Source organism: Phoca vitulina, unplaced genomic scaffold (assembly GCF_004348235.1).
Source record: "Phoca vitulina isolate PV1807 unplaced genomic scaffold, GSC_HSeal_1.0 scaffold9, whole genome shotgun sequence".
NCBI lineage: Eukaryota > Metazoa > Chordata > Mammalia > Carnivora > Phocidae > Phoca > Phoca vitulina.
In genome coordinates this window covers 768,091-787,548 of record NW_022589712.1, presented here as the reverse complement: position 1 = coordinate 787,548, position 19,458 = coordinate 768,091, and the positions used below count along the sequence as shown (strand labels likewise).

The 19,458-nt window shown below is 48.4% G+C and overlaps 1 protein-coding gene across 4 annotated transcripts in view; it reads right to left on the bottom strand.

Annotated features, from left to right (window-relative positions):
- WDR27 (WD repeat domain 27) overlaps positions 1-19,458 on the bottom strand; it is a 132,116-nt gene that overhangs the window by 44,118 nt on the left and 68,540 nt on the right. For 3 of the 4 annotated variants that reach the window (XM_032407454.1, XM_032407456.1, XM_032407455.1), the window contains exon 24: positions 11,778-11,876. The exons of the other annotated variant lie outside the window; for it this stretch is intronic. In XM_032407454.1, coding sequence (XP_032263345.1) covers positions 11,778-11,876 — 99 coding nt within the window. The remainder of the gene's footprint in view (positions 1-11,777; positions 11,877-19,458) is intronic. 4 annotated transcript variants of the gene reach the window in all.

The following is a 19,458-nucleotide window of genomic DNA, read 5'->3' as shown; positions in this document are numbered from 1 at the left end:
GGGCACTCTCCACGTGCCGGGGAGCCCTGACAGACCCAGGTGCTTTCATAGCTCAGCCTCCTTCCCTTTCTGCCCAACAAATTCTGTCAGCAGCCCGAACTTGAAACCAATGCCCTATTATGTTTCATCTTCTTAATTTATCACCTGGACAGGTTACACCTGCATTACAGTGAAAGGGTGAGTTCTGGTACAATATTCTGACTTTTATAGAAAATTACCTGAATATTAAAGTAAGTAATGTGATGAAAGCAGAGGCTTTAATCCTCTAGTCTGTGTTACATTTAAATTTATGGCTTCGCTGTTGACTTTCCTAGAATCTGCAGAACATTTTCCAAAAGGAAGGTGCTTAGACTCCGAGGTCCTTAGGAATAAAATTAGCTTTTGTGATGTGGCCTGAGGAGGTGGGCAGGAAATATCTGGGAATAACACAAGCTTCAGAACTAGAGCATCATAGACGAAAACAAATTTGAAAGTACTCAGAGGCTAAAAAAAAGAGTGTTATTGCCACATCAATAAAAATAGAAAAACATCCCGCCTCCCATAGAATAAAATCTCATGGTAGAATTCAGTTCTGGGGCATAAGTGTAGGATGGAAAACACTCCTCATGCCCGGGCCTCCCTGAGCGGTAGAGTGTGGTCTCCGTTCCCATTTCTGCCGCTGCACACTCCAGGCCCTCGTCTCTTGGGCCCCTCCCTGGGGGCACCCTGACTTCTGTCTGCGTCCTCACACGGCGCCGTGGGTATGCAGTGCCAGGCACGCCGGGCAGCAGACATCAGCTCCATGGAGTGCGGATCGTACAGCCCACCATGGCGCTCAAGTGTGTCAGCTTCTTCTGCCTCGGTTTCCCTATCTGCACTAGGAAGATAATTCAGTTCTCACTTCCTGAGGGTGTGATTAAAGTACAAGTAAATGGTTACACTGAACTCAAACCTTTTTTTTTTTTTTTGGCTCCAGATAAAAAATCAGTCGTGGGTGTGTAGGCAAGAAAGGATATTCTAAATGAAATCCACCGCAGCCCGCATGCGGGGAGCAAAGCATGCTTGGCATCAGAGGCAGGATGAAAACTGAGTCGACGCCTTGTGGGTTTGGATGCAGAGGTTGCACTGCAGCCCTGAGCCGCCCGTCCAGCACGCACAGGATCACTAAGGCGACCTCACATCTGCCCATGTGTTTCATGTATACATGCTTTGTGCGACACAAAATGAAGACTATGTACACACAGATACAGAAACCACCATGCACATGCGCACACATGCACACTCACGCACACTCGGAGTCCTGCACCGTCCCAATTCTCTCCGTGGAGAAGGAATCGATTGGAGAATCACAGAGATCATAAAGTTCAAAAACCGTAAAGATAAGAAAATCAAGCCTCCAAAAGTGTAATGTGGAATGACATGGCAAATACATAGGATTCACCGCTATTAAGTCTCTGTAGGAGGTAGCTACCCACTGCAACAAAATGAACCAAGTACTATATGGACAAGTGACACACACCACAAGGAGGTGCGAGGCCGCCACCGCGAGCCCCCAGCTGCACACGGGCGGTGACCGTGCTCCAGGCCTCTGTGCGCATTCTCAAGTTAACAAAACAAGGAGTTGCACACGAAAGCCAGGGAAAGTGAAGACATGGAAGAACAAAACAAAACGTACCTACTTAAGCTGAAAGGAGGCAGGAAAAGGAAACAAGTATCAAACGGGCAAATATAAAACAGATAAGCAAGAGGAGAGGTTTAAACATGATGTTACCAATAATCTCATCCAATGGGGGATGCGTGGGTGGCTCGGTCAGTGAAGCATCTACCTTCAGCTCAGGTCAGGATCCTGGGGTCCTGGGATTGATTCCCATGTCAGGCTCTGAGCTGCCCCTCGCCCTGCTCGTGCTCTCTCTCTCTCTCTCACTCTCAGTCTCGCTCAAATAAATAAATAAAATCTTTAAAAATAATAATAATCTCATCAAATGGAACCAGTCAAAACAGACCAAGTGAAAGGCAGAGATAGTCAAATTGGTTAAAAGAATGAAAAAAACTCGGGGCGCCTGGGTGGCTCAGTCGGTTAAGTGTCTGCCTTCGGCTCAGGTCATGATCTCAGCGTCCTGGGATCGAGCCCTGCGTCGGGCTCCCTGCTCAGCGGGGAGTCTGCTTCTCCCTCTGCCTGCTGCTCCCCCTGCTTGTGCTCGCTCTCTGTCTCTCTCTCTCGTGCACGCGCGTGCTCTCTGTGTCAAATAAATGAATAAAAAATAAATAAATAAAAGAATGAAAAAAAGTAAGTACCTATGAGAAATGCACTTCAAATAAATGACCCAAGTGGGTTAAAGGAAAAGAACAGAAAACACTATCCTAACAGTAATCAGAAAAGAGCTGGAGTGGCTATCTTTATATCAAAGCATATTTCAAAGCAAATAAAGAGGCCATTTCCTGAGATCCTGAGAGCGAAGGGGCGCACTCGCCCAGAGAACAGAACGCTCCTGACCTAGCAAGCAAGCCTCCAAGCGCTAACGGCACACACTGCTGGCATTACAAGGAGAAAGAGAAAACCCACAGTTCTGGACGGAGAGACCGCGAGCCTGCTCTTAGCAGCTGATAAAGATACAATCGGCAAAGGCCACCTGGCTACACAGACATCAGCAGCCCCATCCGCCCCAGAAGACACCGGCTGTGAAACCCAGTTCAGTGGCTACAGGCCACACCACGCATGTTCTCCACATGTCGTTAAAGGAGAAACCGATAAGGAAAGATCTCAGGAAAGACCCCGCATATTTGGAAACAGAATAGCACACATTTGGATAACCCACGGACCAGTGAGACTGGAAAGTATCTTGAACTAAATGAGCGCATCCAAACAGGGGACGCGTGCACAGCGGGATCTGGAGGAAGCACACAGCCCCCCGCGCCGTGCTGGGACAGACAGCGGCCTGCCTCCACAGTGTGGGCTGGCACGGGCCGGTAGTGGGGATGGGGGGGGACACTGGCAGGGGCAGGCCTGGAGGCAAGGACCCCAGAAGAAGGCGTCCGTGCCCGTCCCCAGGAAGGCAGGGAGGGCAGCCGAGAAGGCCCAAGAGGCAGTCTGGGATGGACTGGACCACAGGTGGGGCGGTGAGCACGGCGTGGGTGGAGGACAGCCCTGCACATGGCAGGCGCGTCTGGACTGGGGACGCGGAGTGGGCGGTGCTTGCTGCAGGGCTGTCTGTGGAAGTGCAGTTACAGGGGAGGAAACGCCGCACACAGAGAGATGACAGTGAAGTTTCCTATGGGAAACCTGCCGTCACTGGCGGGGTCCACCACAGCCACCACTGCGGCCACAACTCTGTCCCTTCTACAGAGTGCAGCCTGGGGGACTGTCACCGACTCGCAAACCAGAAACAGAATCCGCGGAGTGGCAGGTGAGCACAGGGCACCCGGGGAGGTGGGGGGTGGGGGCAGGAGCTGGTCTCTCTGCACCGAGGCAGCCCCACGGGCTCTCCCCCACAAACGGGCCTCTGCTGACGTCAACTCGTGTCCAGCCGACCAAAGCTAATTGTCCACTGAAAATGTCAAGCACGATTTAAGAAAAAAAACATCATATTCAAGAGTGAAAGGGGTGAGCACAGACCTATTTCTTCACAACAGAGAAAAGGGACAGAGAAACTGAACAGGCACAATAACAAAAACCTTTCTCCTTTCAACATGATTTTTAAGGACTGAGTATAATCAAAATACATCATTTTCTTATTTTAAAATTTAAAGTCCAAACCACGAAGATAAGAAAATCCATTTATCAAGTTCACTGTTTGGCTTCATTTTGTGATCCGAGTCTACATTTGAAGGAGTTTGAAGGAGTCACCCAGGCCAAATTGGGGGTGGGGGTGGGGGGAGGTTTAAGAGAGCACCTGATCTCTGGAGCACTTCAGAAGAGCCACGTACGAGACACGACTTCATCCACATCTCAGTGCAAAGACCACGAGGACTCTGCAGCCCTGGGCCCCTGGGTCCCCTCCTCTCCACAGGGCACCCGATGCTGGACAGGTGACTAGCTCTTCCTGTCCTGGGAGGTTGTGCTGGGCGCCACGAGGACCAGACACACGGACGAGAAGGCAAAGGGCAGCCGGCGTGGCTCCAGCACTCCTGTGTGCATGTCATCACCGAGGATGCGGCCGGAATCCAGTGTCCTCCACGTGGCCCTGAGCACACCCAGCCTCCCAGCCTGAGGAACGCCGTGCCTGCTGCCTGCTCGCCAGCTGGTTCTCTGGCCCTGACACCAATCGGTCAGTCCCCCCACTTAGTGACTCCCATCAGAGTCCGTGCCGTGGCTCATGGCGCAAGACGCACAGGTGAGGCTGGGGAGGTGGGAGGGCCCCGCGAGGACACCCACACATGGAGGAGCCCACGATGGCACTGCAATCCGGTCCTGCTACAGCCACAGCCCGTGCTCTCTCCTCCAGCTCACCCAACCCAAACACTGCACGTTTTATGAACGGTTGGAGTACTTTCTGCAAATCACAGAATGAGTGAATGGTGGTCTGTTTGAGTTCCATGTTCAAAAAAATAAAAGGAAAAGCGATTCTCTGAGAGACATTCACTAAGGAAACAATCCCAGAGAGGTGTTCTACTTAGAGAAAAGAAAGCCAATTTTATTTGCCCCCCCCCCCCGGCAGCTTACTGCTCACGGGGCGGTTAGAGAGGTGGTGTCTCAACCAGCAGGTGTCAACGGCCCGGAGCCAGCACAGAGACGCGGGCTCCCCTCCCCATGAACACAGCGCTGACCCCACTGTGTTTTCACCTGGACTTGAAGACCAATTCCTAAAGGCAAAGTCTATTTTTTTGGGGGGGGGGGTAACATTTTATACCAAGATGAAACTTCACTCTCAATCAGTCATCAAGGAGACTGAATTTTAATATTAAGTTCTACATGATATCCTAAATTAGAAACACCTACGTGAATGGATACTCTATTCCAAAGAAGACAGAACACTGAGGACCCTGGTCTATTTCTGTTTATTTAAGGGGATCAGTCATTAACTTTCATCTACTAAAAACACCTCACCAGATGTTAAAAATCTAGAATATGTATTTATTTCTCTCCTGACTTTAAACAATGAAGAAACTATTTCCCTTCAAGGTATGTGTTCATGAACCACATGATCACTAGAATGTTCTGGGGACGCACATGGAGAAGCCATCCCACTTCCTGTAACAGAGCCGTCCCTGAGGAGTTGAGTGTTAAGAAGTGAGTTTTACAAACCAAGTACCATTTTCTCATTCGCTGATAGCATAAGTTCAGTTTTTACTTTTATTATCGATCTTTCTTCAATAGCCCAGTTTTATCTGTGACTGACTGTACATTGAGAGGGACCATTTGATCAGTGACAAATCAAAGAAACATTCTGTGATGTAAATACTAACACAACTTACTAAAGCTACAGCTCTCCGGGTCATTCTGAGAATGGCTGGAAAACACCTAGCTCTGTCTGGGCAGGACAAACTGCCCCAGGCGCACAGGCCTCTCCTCTGGCTGGGGGGCCCCTGCAGGTGCCCGCGCTCCACGGTGACCTCTGCCTTCCCGGAGAAGGCGTCTGGGGACTTGGCACCTGCAAAATCCATCCTCGTGGACACTGAGCGGATCCTCCCTGCATTCCTGGCCTTCAGAACAGGCTACACGAGAAGAAAATACAGAACTATTTCGATGATGACCATTCCCGACCTGTCATTCACCGAGAGGAGAGTGTGCACCACGCTGTGGATTTACTGACATGTCTTTGTATGTTTACATCAAACAGCAAAGGGACCTGGGCTTGGGGTTTAAGATTTCACTCTGAGAGCAGTATCAGACTACACACACCTCCCGTCCCGAGGACAAACAGCTCTGCCAGACGGCCGTCCTTCTCCCGTTCACAGCTGAGAGAGGGAGCAGGCCACACACTGCCGGGGACCATGACCTCCAGCCCAAACCCTACCACTGTGCCTTGCAGGGCTAAGTAAGTTTATTCGTAAAAGGCAAAGATGTCTATAACCAAGCATAGAATGATGTCACCACAAAAATGGGGAAGATGTGTCCTATTTAATGAACGGTATGTGTCTTTAGTGCCATTTTAGTGACCTTCAAGTCCCGAACTGAGTAGAGATCATATACTCCCAGAAGCCAACCTGCAGGCCACTTTCTCATAAATTGAGCTCATGTAAATGCCATCCAGAACTGTGAGGGAGAAGAGTTCCGCCCGCTACCATTCTTTCTGCTCCTCCTCCAGCATCCCCATGGGCGGCCCCTGGAACAGGCGGGCTCCTCCTGACATGGCGTGCACAGGTGTGATTTATCAGGAACACCTCCTCCAAGCTCCTGCAACTGCAGACTCTCCTGAAGGGCCATGGGAAGGAATGACTCAGCACCATGGCTTTCCACTCTTCATCTCCACAACAAAGCTGGAGATTTGTGGCTCATTTTCACTTTTTGAAAGTATAATTCAATTTATTAAAGATTCAAATTTTAAGACCTAGTTTCCTTAAGCTTCTCATTCAATTTAGTATCTTATTTATTATATTTAAAAATCTAGTAAATTTTAACAACCACATGCAAAGTGGCTTTCATTTATGTTAAATCTCCTCATGATAAACAGATTAAAAATCTTTAGGCAATGAATTAAGTTTACAATTTAAGTTATTCTAAAACTGTCAAGATTCATTTCAAATATGTTAAATTTTCCTGAATACTTTAAATGAAAAAATGTTAAAAAGCAAAATGCTCCCAATTCTCAAAAATCTAACAAAGTAAACTTATAAATATGGTGAATCTCAACTTCTCTTAAAAATTCAAATGCTATTCACAACTGAAAGAAATTTTCTCATTTTTCTCAACTAAATTTTCTCATTTTTCTCAACTAAAAAGTCACAAATCTAAGTCAATTCATATTTCAAGCTGGAATCAAATATTTTAATATATCAAAATCCTTAAAACATAACAAATATCTAAAATATTAATTATTCTCAGAATATTCCTAAATTCATAGCAAACTGTTAATACTGTGGGCTTGACATACTTCACCTGTGTACTAATTCCAACCACAAGAGAAGCCAGTGGGGTTACCATTCTAGGGGAGCCAGCAAACTTTTATTCAATTTAAAAAACAAGGAAAATAACCCTTTCCCAGATATAGACTTAGGTTATTTTTCATTGGCAGAGCCAAACACAACTCTCAAAGTAAAGGTGGCCTATTTAAAACATGTAGATTTAAATTTCATCCTCATATGCTTTAGTAAATAAAATTTTCTAAAAGGTTTGACAAAAGATGACTTGGGAAGAATAAAATATTGTCTGCATGCTTCTATTTGTATAATGATCTGTACCAATTCTAATGACCTTACTATAATCAAAGTTTTAATAATTAAAGCACATGGCACCTGGCTCAACTGCTAACCCTACCAAACCAACAGCCTAGCAGAAAAAGAGACATGTTTGTCCAGGCATCCTTATGTCCTTCCACAGTCAACATTCAGCATTCATTCAAAAATTACAACACATCAAAAGAAAGGCAGGCGAACCAACTGTCAAGAGACACAGCAATCAACAGAATGAGACTCAGATATAACCTAGATATTGGAACTGTCAGCCAGGGAACTTAAAAATTACAATCTTATGTGAGAGATTCTACCATAATTTCATCAGAGAGATAAATTTTGAAGAGAAAAAACTTTCTAGGCCTAGAGTGATTAGAAGAAATCCAAGTTTTATACTTGAAAGAGAAAACAACAAAATAAAAAGCAAAACTGAATCTACAAAAAAATACTGTAAATACAAAGGACAAAAAGTCAATTTTAAATTGGGTCCAAAAGATAAAGATATGAAGGATATAAACAAGCAATTTTAAAATGAAAAAACTCCAATAATTAATAGCATATGGAATGATGTACAATATTCATAATATTTTTAAAAAGGCAAATTAAAGTAATACGTACCATTTCTTGATAATGAACTTAACAAAGATACTGAAAGTGTCAATAATCTAACCTGGTAAGGAAACAAGCAATGGCGAACATTTTGAAAAATATTTCTCTGTACATATTAGAGCGCTTACAAAGTTTTTGCTCTTTTACTCAGTAGCACTACTTTTAATAACCTATCTTGAGAAAATGAATCCAGACATAGAAAACACTACACACTCAGGATGTACATGTGAATATTACTTATAATACCAAGATACTGGAAACAGCCTATATGTCCACTGTGAAGTATCATGATCTTAAAGGAAAACAAGAAGTTCTCAGATTTCCATTTCTTAACTTTTTCCTTCTCTTTCTCCACACCAGGGGCTGTGGGCCTAGGAGGAGAATAGTCACCATGGCATCCTGCACACTTTCCACATTTGGTCCTCCTTTCTTCCCTTGCTAGGGTATTTTGAGTCGTAGTCTGAACCATGCTGTGTAGACTGGACCCTGAACACATGTACCTGCCTTCTTCTACTTCTTGTCTACACATGCTATTGGAGAGCTCCATGCTCCACCTCGTGTTCTAAGGCAGCATTAGACATGGTCTAAATGCAATCCGGTATGGCCAGGAAGACCTGAGCAAAACTTCCCCAAACAAGCCCCACACGACACAGAATTGTAAAATGGGAAATACAGCCTCACTGCCCACTATCAATAAGAAAGAGCTTTTATATTATCCTACATCAATGCTCTTATTATTTCATACTTGACACAAGATAAAACTGATGATTATGATACTAACATAAGTTTGATAACATGATGAAAATTATAATTGTGACTTTTTGTTACATTCCAACAAATTCCACCTATTTCTGTCTTCATGTGGAGCAGCCTTCCTCCATGGCTAAACCACAATTTCACAATTTCCCCAACCTTTCTTCCTAAACTTCTCCTGTGACTGGTAGGCCCCCATCCTTCAAACCAGGAACCCATCGGCTCACACCCCAGTCCTCTCTCTTCTGTAGCACCTGGTTTGGATTCCTCATACCTCTTGGCCACAGTCTCAGCCAGGATGATGTCACTGGGGTGCTTTCCGGATGTTCGTTCCGACCCCAAACAGTTAAACATCTGAATGGACGTGTCTTATGACAAGTATACCAGTGGCGCAAGCTGATGGCACAGCCTTCGAGCCAAGCGTGGGCCATGGGGACTCGGCTACATTTCCCAGCAGGACCTAAGGCGCTGCCATGGTCTCTGGGGTCTGAACCCACACTCCCTCGTGAGCTGCCAGGATTCCTGCTCATTTTCAGAGTCCTCTCTTAGCCACATGCCTTGTGAGAATAATTTCATTAGTATAATACAATCTTCTTCCAAAAGACTCACAAGTCTTATTTTGATAATTGAGCAATAGCACTGGTGAAAAACACTACTTCTTTAACCATATCTAGTAGTATTCTGAGGGGACCAAAACTTTGATTTTTAGAGGGGACATTTCTCAAAATTTATTTAACAAAAACCTAGTCAAGTAATCTATGTCCTGCTTTTCCAAGAGTCATGCAGTGTCCCTGGCGTAAGGTTGGTGTCACCGCCTCTGACCATGCCGGCCACTTTGGACAAGGGCCCTCCTTAAATTAACTTCCCAGATGTGATATGACAAAACTAGTGCGTACTCTGCGGGGTCTTCGTGATCCCTGCCCTAATGAGGTCGCGACTCCGGGGAGCGCGGCACCCAGCACTCAGCAGGTGTGGGCACCGGGGGGTTTCCTCCCTGGACCTGCAAGTCCAGCACCGTCCCGGGCACGACTCAGCACCAGGAGCCACCGTGGGGGGCGGGGCTGACCCAGGACCAGGGGAAAAAGGCTTAAAGGTTAATGGCTGATCTGCGCAAGCATGATTCGAGTCGAGGGGAGTCGCCCAGAATCCGTGCGACGAAGAAGCCTAAGAAGGCGAGGGAGCGGGCGGAGGACGGCAGGCGGCCACGCAGCTGCTGTGCTGAGCCTGCGGTCCGGGCAGTCAGGCTCCAGCACGCGCATGCCCGTTTCCCCCGCCGCACCCTGCGGAAGCCCGTCCGCTCTCCTCTCGTGAGCGGCGCCCGGCACACACGCACCCTGCTGCCCAGACACGGAGACGCAGACCGCCGTCCTCGGCCCGCACGGCGGCGCTCCCGAACCCACACGCTCGAACCCCGGCCGCCCAGCACGCGCAGGCCATCCTCTGCGCCCAAACGTGGTTTCAAACGCTGATGCGTTCATACGTGACGAGTTAAATGCTGACGTGATTACAGCTCGGAGGAGCCTTCTTCTACAAATAATAGTATCAAACTGCGGCTCTGATGCGCCATTCATACATTCCTTAGGACAGAAGCTGGAGTCGAGCGCTTCGGCCGACGGACGGCAGTGATGACGTAGAACAGAAGAACACACGCTTGAGGAGGAGGCTGCCGAGTTTCGCTCCCGTTTCGGAATGTTAGTGAAGGGCTACCGGGTCTAGAATCGAATCCCAGCCCACCGAGAAACAGACGCCTGTGAGCATCTCGAGGCCACCGCTCAAGAAGCGTTCACAGGGTCTCTCCGCTGACCGTGCGCAGGAAAATGCGGAACTTCTGAACAGTGAGGCTTCTCGTTACGGACTCCGCTCGCCAGCAGTCCGCGCCGCACGCGTCGTCAGCGTCCCCAAACCCGCCGGCGCTCCTGTAACGTGAACCGCGCCGCTGCCCGTCAGCGTTCGCACGCTCGTTCCCGTCCTGTGTGGCCACCGGCCCCGCGCCGGCCCCTCGCCGCGCCCCGGCGTCAGTGACCGGGCAGAGTCTGCTCCTCCCCTCCCGTCTTCGTCCTGCCCGTACGGGAGAGCGGTCAGGGCGCAGAGCGGCTCTCGGGCCGTCCCGCCGAAGACAGACAGCGTCAGGCCAGCACCGAGCTTTCAGAACCACGACAGCACCCTCCGCCCGCGGGCACGGCGCCCCGCCCCCGCCCCACGCCGCGCGCACCTCTCAGCGCGCCCGCTCTGCGCCGCTTCGTCCGGACGCTCCTTCACCTCACCGGCGCCGCGTCAGGCAGGGAGCTAAGCGGCAACGCAACGGCGGCCATAGCTGACGCCATCAGGGAGAAGGGCAGGCCCTGCGGTCCGTGCAGCACGGCCTCGTGTCGCGGTAAGCGAACCGGAATCACACGAGCGGACACTTGAAGGCGAACGCCCAGCGGCAGCGGACTGCACGGCTCCCTCACGGCTGACGGGGAACGAGCCACGCGAGGGCCTCCGGGGTCCATGACGTGACCAGCCCGGCGCATGCGCGCCGCCGACGTCGGTGTCCCCGGAGACAAGACGTGCCCGAGCGCCCGAGGCGCCTGACGGCAGCGGACTGCGCAGCGCAGCGCGTCCCCACGTCCACCCCGCGCGGGCGCACACGAGCCCGGCCGACGCCCGCAGCCGCGCCGTAACGCTCCGCCCGAATCGACGTCCCCGGACGCTCGCGCTACCGAGTTTCCGCAGTTGGTATTTTCAGGCAAGACCGCACACCTTCCCGCGTGATCGATTTGCAGCTGCTGCGACTCTCGCCTCGTCGTGCCTCCTCCTGACACGAATGCCCTCACGTTCGGGGTTCTCCTCCTCCCCGCCCTCACTCTGTGCATGGGGCTCTTCTCCACCCTTTCCCCGGCCGCTCCGGGACTCGCCGGCTGCGGCGCTCACGCTGTGCCCGGGGACACGCCCGGGGACACGCCAGGCTGAACGACGAGCACGTTCACGGGGAGCACGCTTGCGCTCCCTGCCCACCGGCCCGCACGCCGTGGAAACGCGCGTCACCGACACAAAGGCCGGCAGATACAGAAAGCGCGAGGGGAGCCCTGTGCTGCGTGCAGGCGCCGCCCACGAGGAGACCGTACCTGGGGGGCTGACGGGCTGAAGGCCACGCCAGTGACGGTGTCCGTGTGTCCAGCCAGCCTGTGAGAAAACGTGCTCGAACCCACGTCGTACACGTACGCCTGCAAGACAAACACACGGGACTCCCTGCTGACAGGGCCAACGGCCGGCGAGCACGCGCACGAGCACGCGCACGCAGCGGCTCCCCGTGGGCGCCCCCGCGCCGGAGAAGCGACTCCACGACGCCTGCGTCTCTCCCCCTCGCCCTGTCGGGTCTTCACCGTCTTCGTGGATCCGCGGCCCCTCCTGTCTCCGTCGTCCAACCTTACCTGCACGTCCCAAACTGAGTGAAAAGTGGGCTTTTACTGTCCTTTCCCATAAACTTGAGACAAAACCTCCTACTCTTTGCTTCCTACTAATTAGCCTGGAATTCAAGTATTTTGAACTTTTTCTATGGCTGTTGATAAAAACTTACATTCCTCTCTAACGTGTTACCATATGAGAAGATGTGTATGTGTGTAAATATACACATAGATGCCATCAGACACTTCATTTTAGGGACAGAAATCTGGGGTTGGATACCATGCTGATGTGAGATAAGAGATGAGAGATCCAATCAAATTTTTAAGTAACAAAATGTGCAAACAAGTATTTTGTGGACTCTACTGGTAATAAAGAGAAATGCCACATCGCAGCAGAAGCAAGACATCTAGGTGATTCCTTTTCCACAAAAAACCTATTTTAATGTACAAATGAGCCCTTCAGATTTAGAACTTCCAGATGATCCTGCCATTGGTGAACGGTGGTTCCTGAAATAAAGTCTACCAGTGGATATCATATGTATCTTGGAGTGGAGAGATCAAAAGTATGGATTTTTTCTTCTGATCCAGATGTGCTTATTTGAAAAGCAGCTCCTAACAGTTCCCAAAGTGGGCCACTGTTGCTGCCCCGGGCCCCACGTTGAGAACCCCTGGCCCAGCAATGGTCACACTGTGCGGTTCATCGCCGCCTACAGCTCATGTCACAGACGAACATCAGGTACCCTCATGTTCACGCCGGGGAAGCAGGACACATGGAGAGTACGTGACCGGTATGGACTTCGGGCGTCAACACTGACGTTCTAACCGGGTTTTTCTGACTCTAAGCTTGTGTGTTGTTCTGTGAGGCCGCCTATGACCTCGACTGTCCACAGAGGACTCGGGGCCTCTTTGGACTCGCTGCCCTTCTGGCGACGACTCAGCACCAGCCTCACCGCTCCACCGATCTCCCTGCAGGACACGCTCACGTGGAACGCTCTCGTGAATAGCACTGGAGGGCTTCCCGGGACTCAGGACCCTCCTTGCATCTGCCGTTCGGCTTAGCGACTAAGGGGACCCACAAGGGCCACAGCTCTCTGGCACCTGTCATGTCTGATCATCACACAGGGAGGTTAACGAGGACGGCACAGGCTCACCGCACACGGACGTGTCATCCTGTCCACCTCTGAAGACACAACTATCACCGTTCCTGCCCCGCAGACGAGGACACCAGGGCAAACAGCTGCTCACGTCACAGTCCGAGCTCCTCGCCAGCACGCGGTGGCTGCCCTTACTGGAGCCACGCCCCACTCGGCGTGCTCCCATCACTGTCATCTGTGCACGTGTGTGGGTGCCGAAGACTCGATGCCACACTGGCCAGTGGTATAGCCAGCATGGACCCCTGCTGGCAGTTTCCGGTGAGGCTAAACCCACGCCAGCCCACAGACCCACAGCCTCGCTCCTCCGTGTCAGCCCAAGAGAAACGCAGTGTCCACACAAAGACCTGCAAAAAACTCCTCAGACAGGTGAACTGACAACTACTTTATGCCCCATATATAAACCGTGTGCTAATAAAAAATGTAATTCTTGGAGGCATATGTTGGTCACACACCCCCTGAATCTCTCTAGATCCCAAACCACGGAGAGGAAGCAGGAGCAAACATCTCAGCACGTGGGCATCTCCACAGGGAAAACCACCCTGGAAAGGGGCGCTGCGCTCCGAGAAGCCCACACGCGGGGAAGTGACCACCAGTGCTCGAGGAGAGCCCCAGCTGTACCGCACTCAGGAAGCAGGAAAGGGGCCAGTATTCGAGGTGCGTGACATCGAGGTGACCTGTGATGTGGGGGAGATGAGTAGGACGGGTGAAGGAAGAAGCAAACATGCAGAGAAGCATGAGGGCCAGAAGCCGTGAGAGCAAAGGATTTCAAGAAATGAGAAACAGCGGGAAAGAGGCCGGGAGGTGAGGGAGTTGGGCTGGTGGTGCTAATGTTCCGGGAACCAGCTTCAGTACAACGTGGGACATAAATCCAATTACAGAAGTAGGTCAAGTACATGCTGATGGCTCCGGTTCACATGGTTAGACTCCAGGGAACGTGCATCCAGGCTGATGGAGAACAGCAGAGACCACAGGGCAGGGAGAGAGAGGCTCTGGGCAGAGCGGCCCCCACGCGGCAGGAGGGGACGGCTGGAGGGGCCGGGCAGAGAGGGAGATGCTTCTCCCTCCCACCCCAGGAAGGCCAGAGCAGCGGGAATCGGACAGGTGCGGGCGGGCTCTGATGAGAGCACAGGCTCTGAAGGTGGCCTGACTCTTTTCAGAGCAGCGTCTGGAAAAGTCCTTCTTGCGACTCCTTCTGTTTTTACCAAATTTTGAGTGGGGATTAGCACTGCCTTGCATTGGCGAGGATCTCACAATGCTCATAAAATGATGTCGTGATATCAGGAAGGACATCTAGATAAGGGTCATTTAAGAAACAGCCTTTCATTTTCTATATGAAAATGCTTTCAGGTGTGGGAGAAAAGATGGCGGAGGAGTAGGGAACCCTATTGCAACCAGTCCCAGAATTGAGCTGGATATCTACCAGACCACTCTAAACACCCACAAAATCAGCCTGAGATGTGATCTGGATCTCTACAAACAATATCGTGGGCAGTTGGTTTTGAGGTACGAAGCAGGGAGCCGTGATTCCGTGGGCAGATATGGGAGGATAAATGGCAGCGGCAGGGAGCCTGACCGTGGGAATCCTACACCGCTGGTGAGTGACAGCCTCGTGCGCTGTGGATGGGGCACAGACTCGCAGACCAGTAGCGGCGGGGAAAGGACTTTAGGGCAGCCCCTGGGACAGAAACCTGGAGCGGTGGGGTCATGCATGTGAACTGGGAGTGGCTGGTAGTTTTAGAAGCACAAAGGGCAGAGATGTGCCCCGACCTGGAGGTAGGTCTGGGGGCGCTGCAGAGGGGCACACAACCCAGGACGCCGCAGTTTATAGCATCACAGAAACAGAGACAGTGTGGCCTGGAGAGCTCACTAAAGAACAGACTGCAGTCTCTGTGTTCTGAGGAAGAGGGTTGGAAACGGTCTCTTCTGCTCTGACTCATGGAAGAGACGCAGAAAGCTGCCCGGGAAAGCCGCCAGAGAACAAATGCCCCCCAAAACTGGTTCCCACTGAGCCCATCCCCCACCACAGGGGGGCAGGGCAACTCTGCCCAAACAGGGTTGCCTGAGTAACAGTGCAGCAGGCCCCTCCCCCAGAAGACAGGCTGGGAAAACAAAGGCCAGCAACCCTAAGGTCCCTAGAAAACAGGTGCATCTTGCTTGGGTTCTGGTCAATAATTTGGACTCTATACATTCCCTCAACCACCCATCAACAGAATGACTAGGAGGAAGAACTGCCAAAACAGGAAAGATTCAGAGATTATGACTTATGCTGCAGATTTACAAATGGATGCAAATATAACCAAGATGTCAGAGATGGAATTCAGGATAGCAATTGTGAAGACAATAGCTAGAATGGAGAAATCAATTCATGGCAACATAGAGTCTCTAAGGGCAGAAATGAAAGCTGAATTAGCAGAACTTAAAAATGCTATCAATGAGATCCAATCTAATCTAGATAATCTAACAGCTAGGGTAAGTGAGGCAGAAGAACGAATAAGTGACCTGGAAGACAATTTAATAGATAAAAAGGGAAAAGAGGAGGCCAGGGAAAAACAAATAGGAATCCATGAAAATAGAATCAGAGAAATAAGTGACACCATGAAGCATTCCAATGTCAGAATTATTGGAATCCCGGAGGGAGTGTAGAGAGAGAGAGGACTAGAATATATATTTGAGCAAATCGTAGCTGAGAACTCCCCTAATCTGGGGAATGAAACAAACATTCGTGTCCTAAAGGCAGAGAGGACCCCTCCCAAGATCAAGGAAAATAGGCCAACACCCCAGCATGTAATAGTAAAACTTGCAAATCTTAGAACCAAGGAAACCATCTTAAGGGCAGTTAGGGGGAAGAGATTCCTTACGTACAGAGGGAGGAACATCAGGATAACGTCAGACCTATCCACAGAGACCTGGCAACCAGAAAGGCCTGGCAAGACATATTCAGGGTACTAAACAAGAAGACCATGCAGCCAAGAATACTTTATCCAACAAGGCTGTCATTTAGAATGGATGGAGAGATGCAGAGCTTCCACGACCGGCAGAAGTTGAAAGAATATGTGACCACTAAGCCGGCCCTGCAAGAAATATTAAGGGGGGTTCTACAAAAGGAGAAAGACCCCAAGAGTGATCTACAACAGAAATTTACAGAGACAATCTATAAAAACAACATCTTCACAGGCAACATAATGACAATTAATTCATGTCTTTCAATAATCACTCTCAATGTGAATGGCCTAAATGCTCCCATAAAACTTCACAGGGTTGCAGATTGGATAAAAAGACAGGACCCATCCATATGCTGTCTATAAGAGACTCATTTTGAACCTAAAGATACATCCAGACTGAAAGTGAAGGGATGGAGATCCATCTTCCATGCCAGCGGACCTCAAAAGAAAGCTGGGGTAGCAATTCTTATATCAGACAAATTAGATTTTAAACTAAAGACTGTAGAGACACAGAAGGACACTATATCATTCTTAAAGGGTCTATCCAACAAGAAGATCTAACAATTGTAAATATCTATGCCCCCAACATGGGAGCAGCCATCTACATAAGCCAACTATTAACCAAAATAAAGAGTCATATTGATAACAATACATTAATTGTAGGTGACCTCAATACTCCACTCTCAGCAATGGACAGATCATCTAAGCAGAAAATCAACAAGGAAACAAGAGCTTTGAATGACACACTGGACCAGATGGACCTCATAGATACATACAGAACATTTTCCACCCTAAAACAACAGAATACTCATTCTTCTCGAGCGCACATGGAACTTTCTCCAGAATAGACCACATACTGGGTCACAAATCAGGTCTCAACTGATACCAAAAGATTGAGATTATTCCCTGCATATTCTCAGACCACAATGCTTTAAAACTGGAACTTAATCACAAGAAAAAATTTGGAAGAAATTAAAAACACTTGGAAGCTAAAGACCACTCTGCTCAAGAATGTTTGGGTCAACCCGGAAATCAAAGAACTTAAACAATTCATGGAAACCACTGAGAATGAAAACACATCAGTCTAAAACCTATGGGATACTGCAAAGGCGGTCCTAAGGGGGAAATACATAGCCATCCAAGCCTCACTCAAAAAAATAGAAAAATCCCGAATTCACCAACTAACTCTACACCTTAAAGAACTAGAGAAAAAGCAACAAACGATGCCTAAGCCATGCATTAGAAGAGAAATAATTAAGATTAGAGCAGAGATCAATGAATTAGAAACCAGAAACATAGTAGATCAGATCAACGAAACTAGAAGCTGGTTCTTTGAAAGAATTAATAAGATCGACAAACCACTGGCCAGACTTATCCAAAACAAAAGAGAAAGGACCCAAATTAATAAAATTATGAATGAAAGGGGAGAGATCACAACTAACACCAAGGAAGTAGAAACAATTATTAGAAATTATTATCAACAACTATATGCCAATAAACTGAGCAATCTGGATGAAATGGAGGCCTTCCTGGAAACCTATAAGCTGCCAAGACTGAAACAGGAAGAAATTGACAACCTGAATAGGCCAATAACCAGGAACAAGATTGAAGCAGTGATCAAAAACCTCCCAAAAAACAAGAGTCCAGGGCCTGATGGATTCCCTGGGGAATTCTACCAAACATTCAAAGAAGAAATAATACCTATTCTATTAAAGCTGTTTCAAAAAATAGAAACAGAAGGAAAACTTCCAAACTCATTCTATGAGGCCAGCATTACCTTAATCCCCAAACCAGGCAAAGACCCCATCAAAAAGGAGAATTTCAGACCGATATCCCTGATGAATATGGATTCCAAGATCCTCAACAAAATCCTAGCTAATAGGATCCAACAATACATTAAAAGGATCATCCACAACAACCAAGTGGGATTTATCCCCAGGATGCAAGGTGGTTCAACATTTGCAAATCAATCAATGTGACAGAACACATTAATAAGAGGAGGGAGAAGAACCATATGGTCCTTTCACAACTGATGCAGAAAAAGCATTTGACAAAATACAACATCCTTTCCTGATTAAAACTCTTCAGAGTATAGGGATAGAGGGAGCATTCCTCAAGTTCATAAAATCCACCTATGAAAAACCCACAGCGAATATCATCCTCAATGGGGGAAAGCTGAGAGCCTCTCCCTTAAGATCAGGAAGACGTCATGGATGCCCACTCTCGCTACCATTGTTCAACACAGTACTAGAAGTCCTAGCAATAGCAATCAGACAACAAAAAGAAATAAAAGGTATTCAAATTGGCAAAGAAGAAGTCAAACTCTCTCTTTTCGCAGACGACATGATACTTCATGTGGAAAACCCAAAAGACTCCACCCCCAAATTACTAGAACTCATACAGCAATTCAGTAATGTGGCAGGATACAAAATCAATGCACAGAAATCAGTTGCTTTCTTATACACTAACAACGCAACTGTAGAAAGAGAAATTAGAGAAACGATTCCATTTACAATAGCACCAAAAACCGTAAGATACCTTGGAATAAACCTAACCACAGAGGTAAAGGATCTATACTCTAGGAACTACAGAACACTCATGAAAGAAACTGAAGAAGATACAAAAAGATGGAAAAATATTCCATGCTCATGGATCGGAAGAATAAACATTGTTAAAATGTCTATGCTACCCAGAGCAATCTATACCTTCAATGTCAAAATTCCAATGACATTTTTCAAAGTGCTGGAACAAACAATCCTAAAATTTGTATGGAATCAGAAAAGACCCCGAATCGCCAAGGACATGTTGAAAAAGAAAAACAAAGCTGGGGCATCATGTTGCCCGATTTCAAGCTATATTACAAAGCTGTGATCACCAAGACAGCATGGTACTGGCACAGAAACAGACATACAGACCAATGGAACAGAATAGAGAACCCAGATATGGACCCTCTCTATGGTCAAATAATCTTCGACAAAGCAGGAAAAAACATGCAATGGAAAAAAAGACAGTCTCTTCAATAAATGGTGCTGGGAAAATTGGAACGCCACATGCAGAAGAATGAAACCGGGAATATTCTCTTACACCATACACAAAGATAAACTCAAAATGGATGAAAGACCTCAATGTGAGACAGGAATCCATCAAAATCCTAGAGGAGAACATAGGCAGTAACCTCTTTGACATCAGCCACAGCAACTTCTTTCAAGATGCATCTCCAAAAGCTAGTGAAACAAAAGCAAAAATGAACTTTTGGGATTTCATCAAGATAAAAAGCTTCTGCACAGCAAAGGAAACAGTCAACAA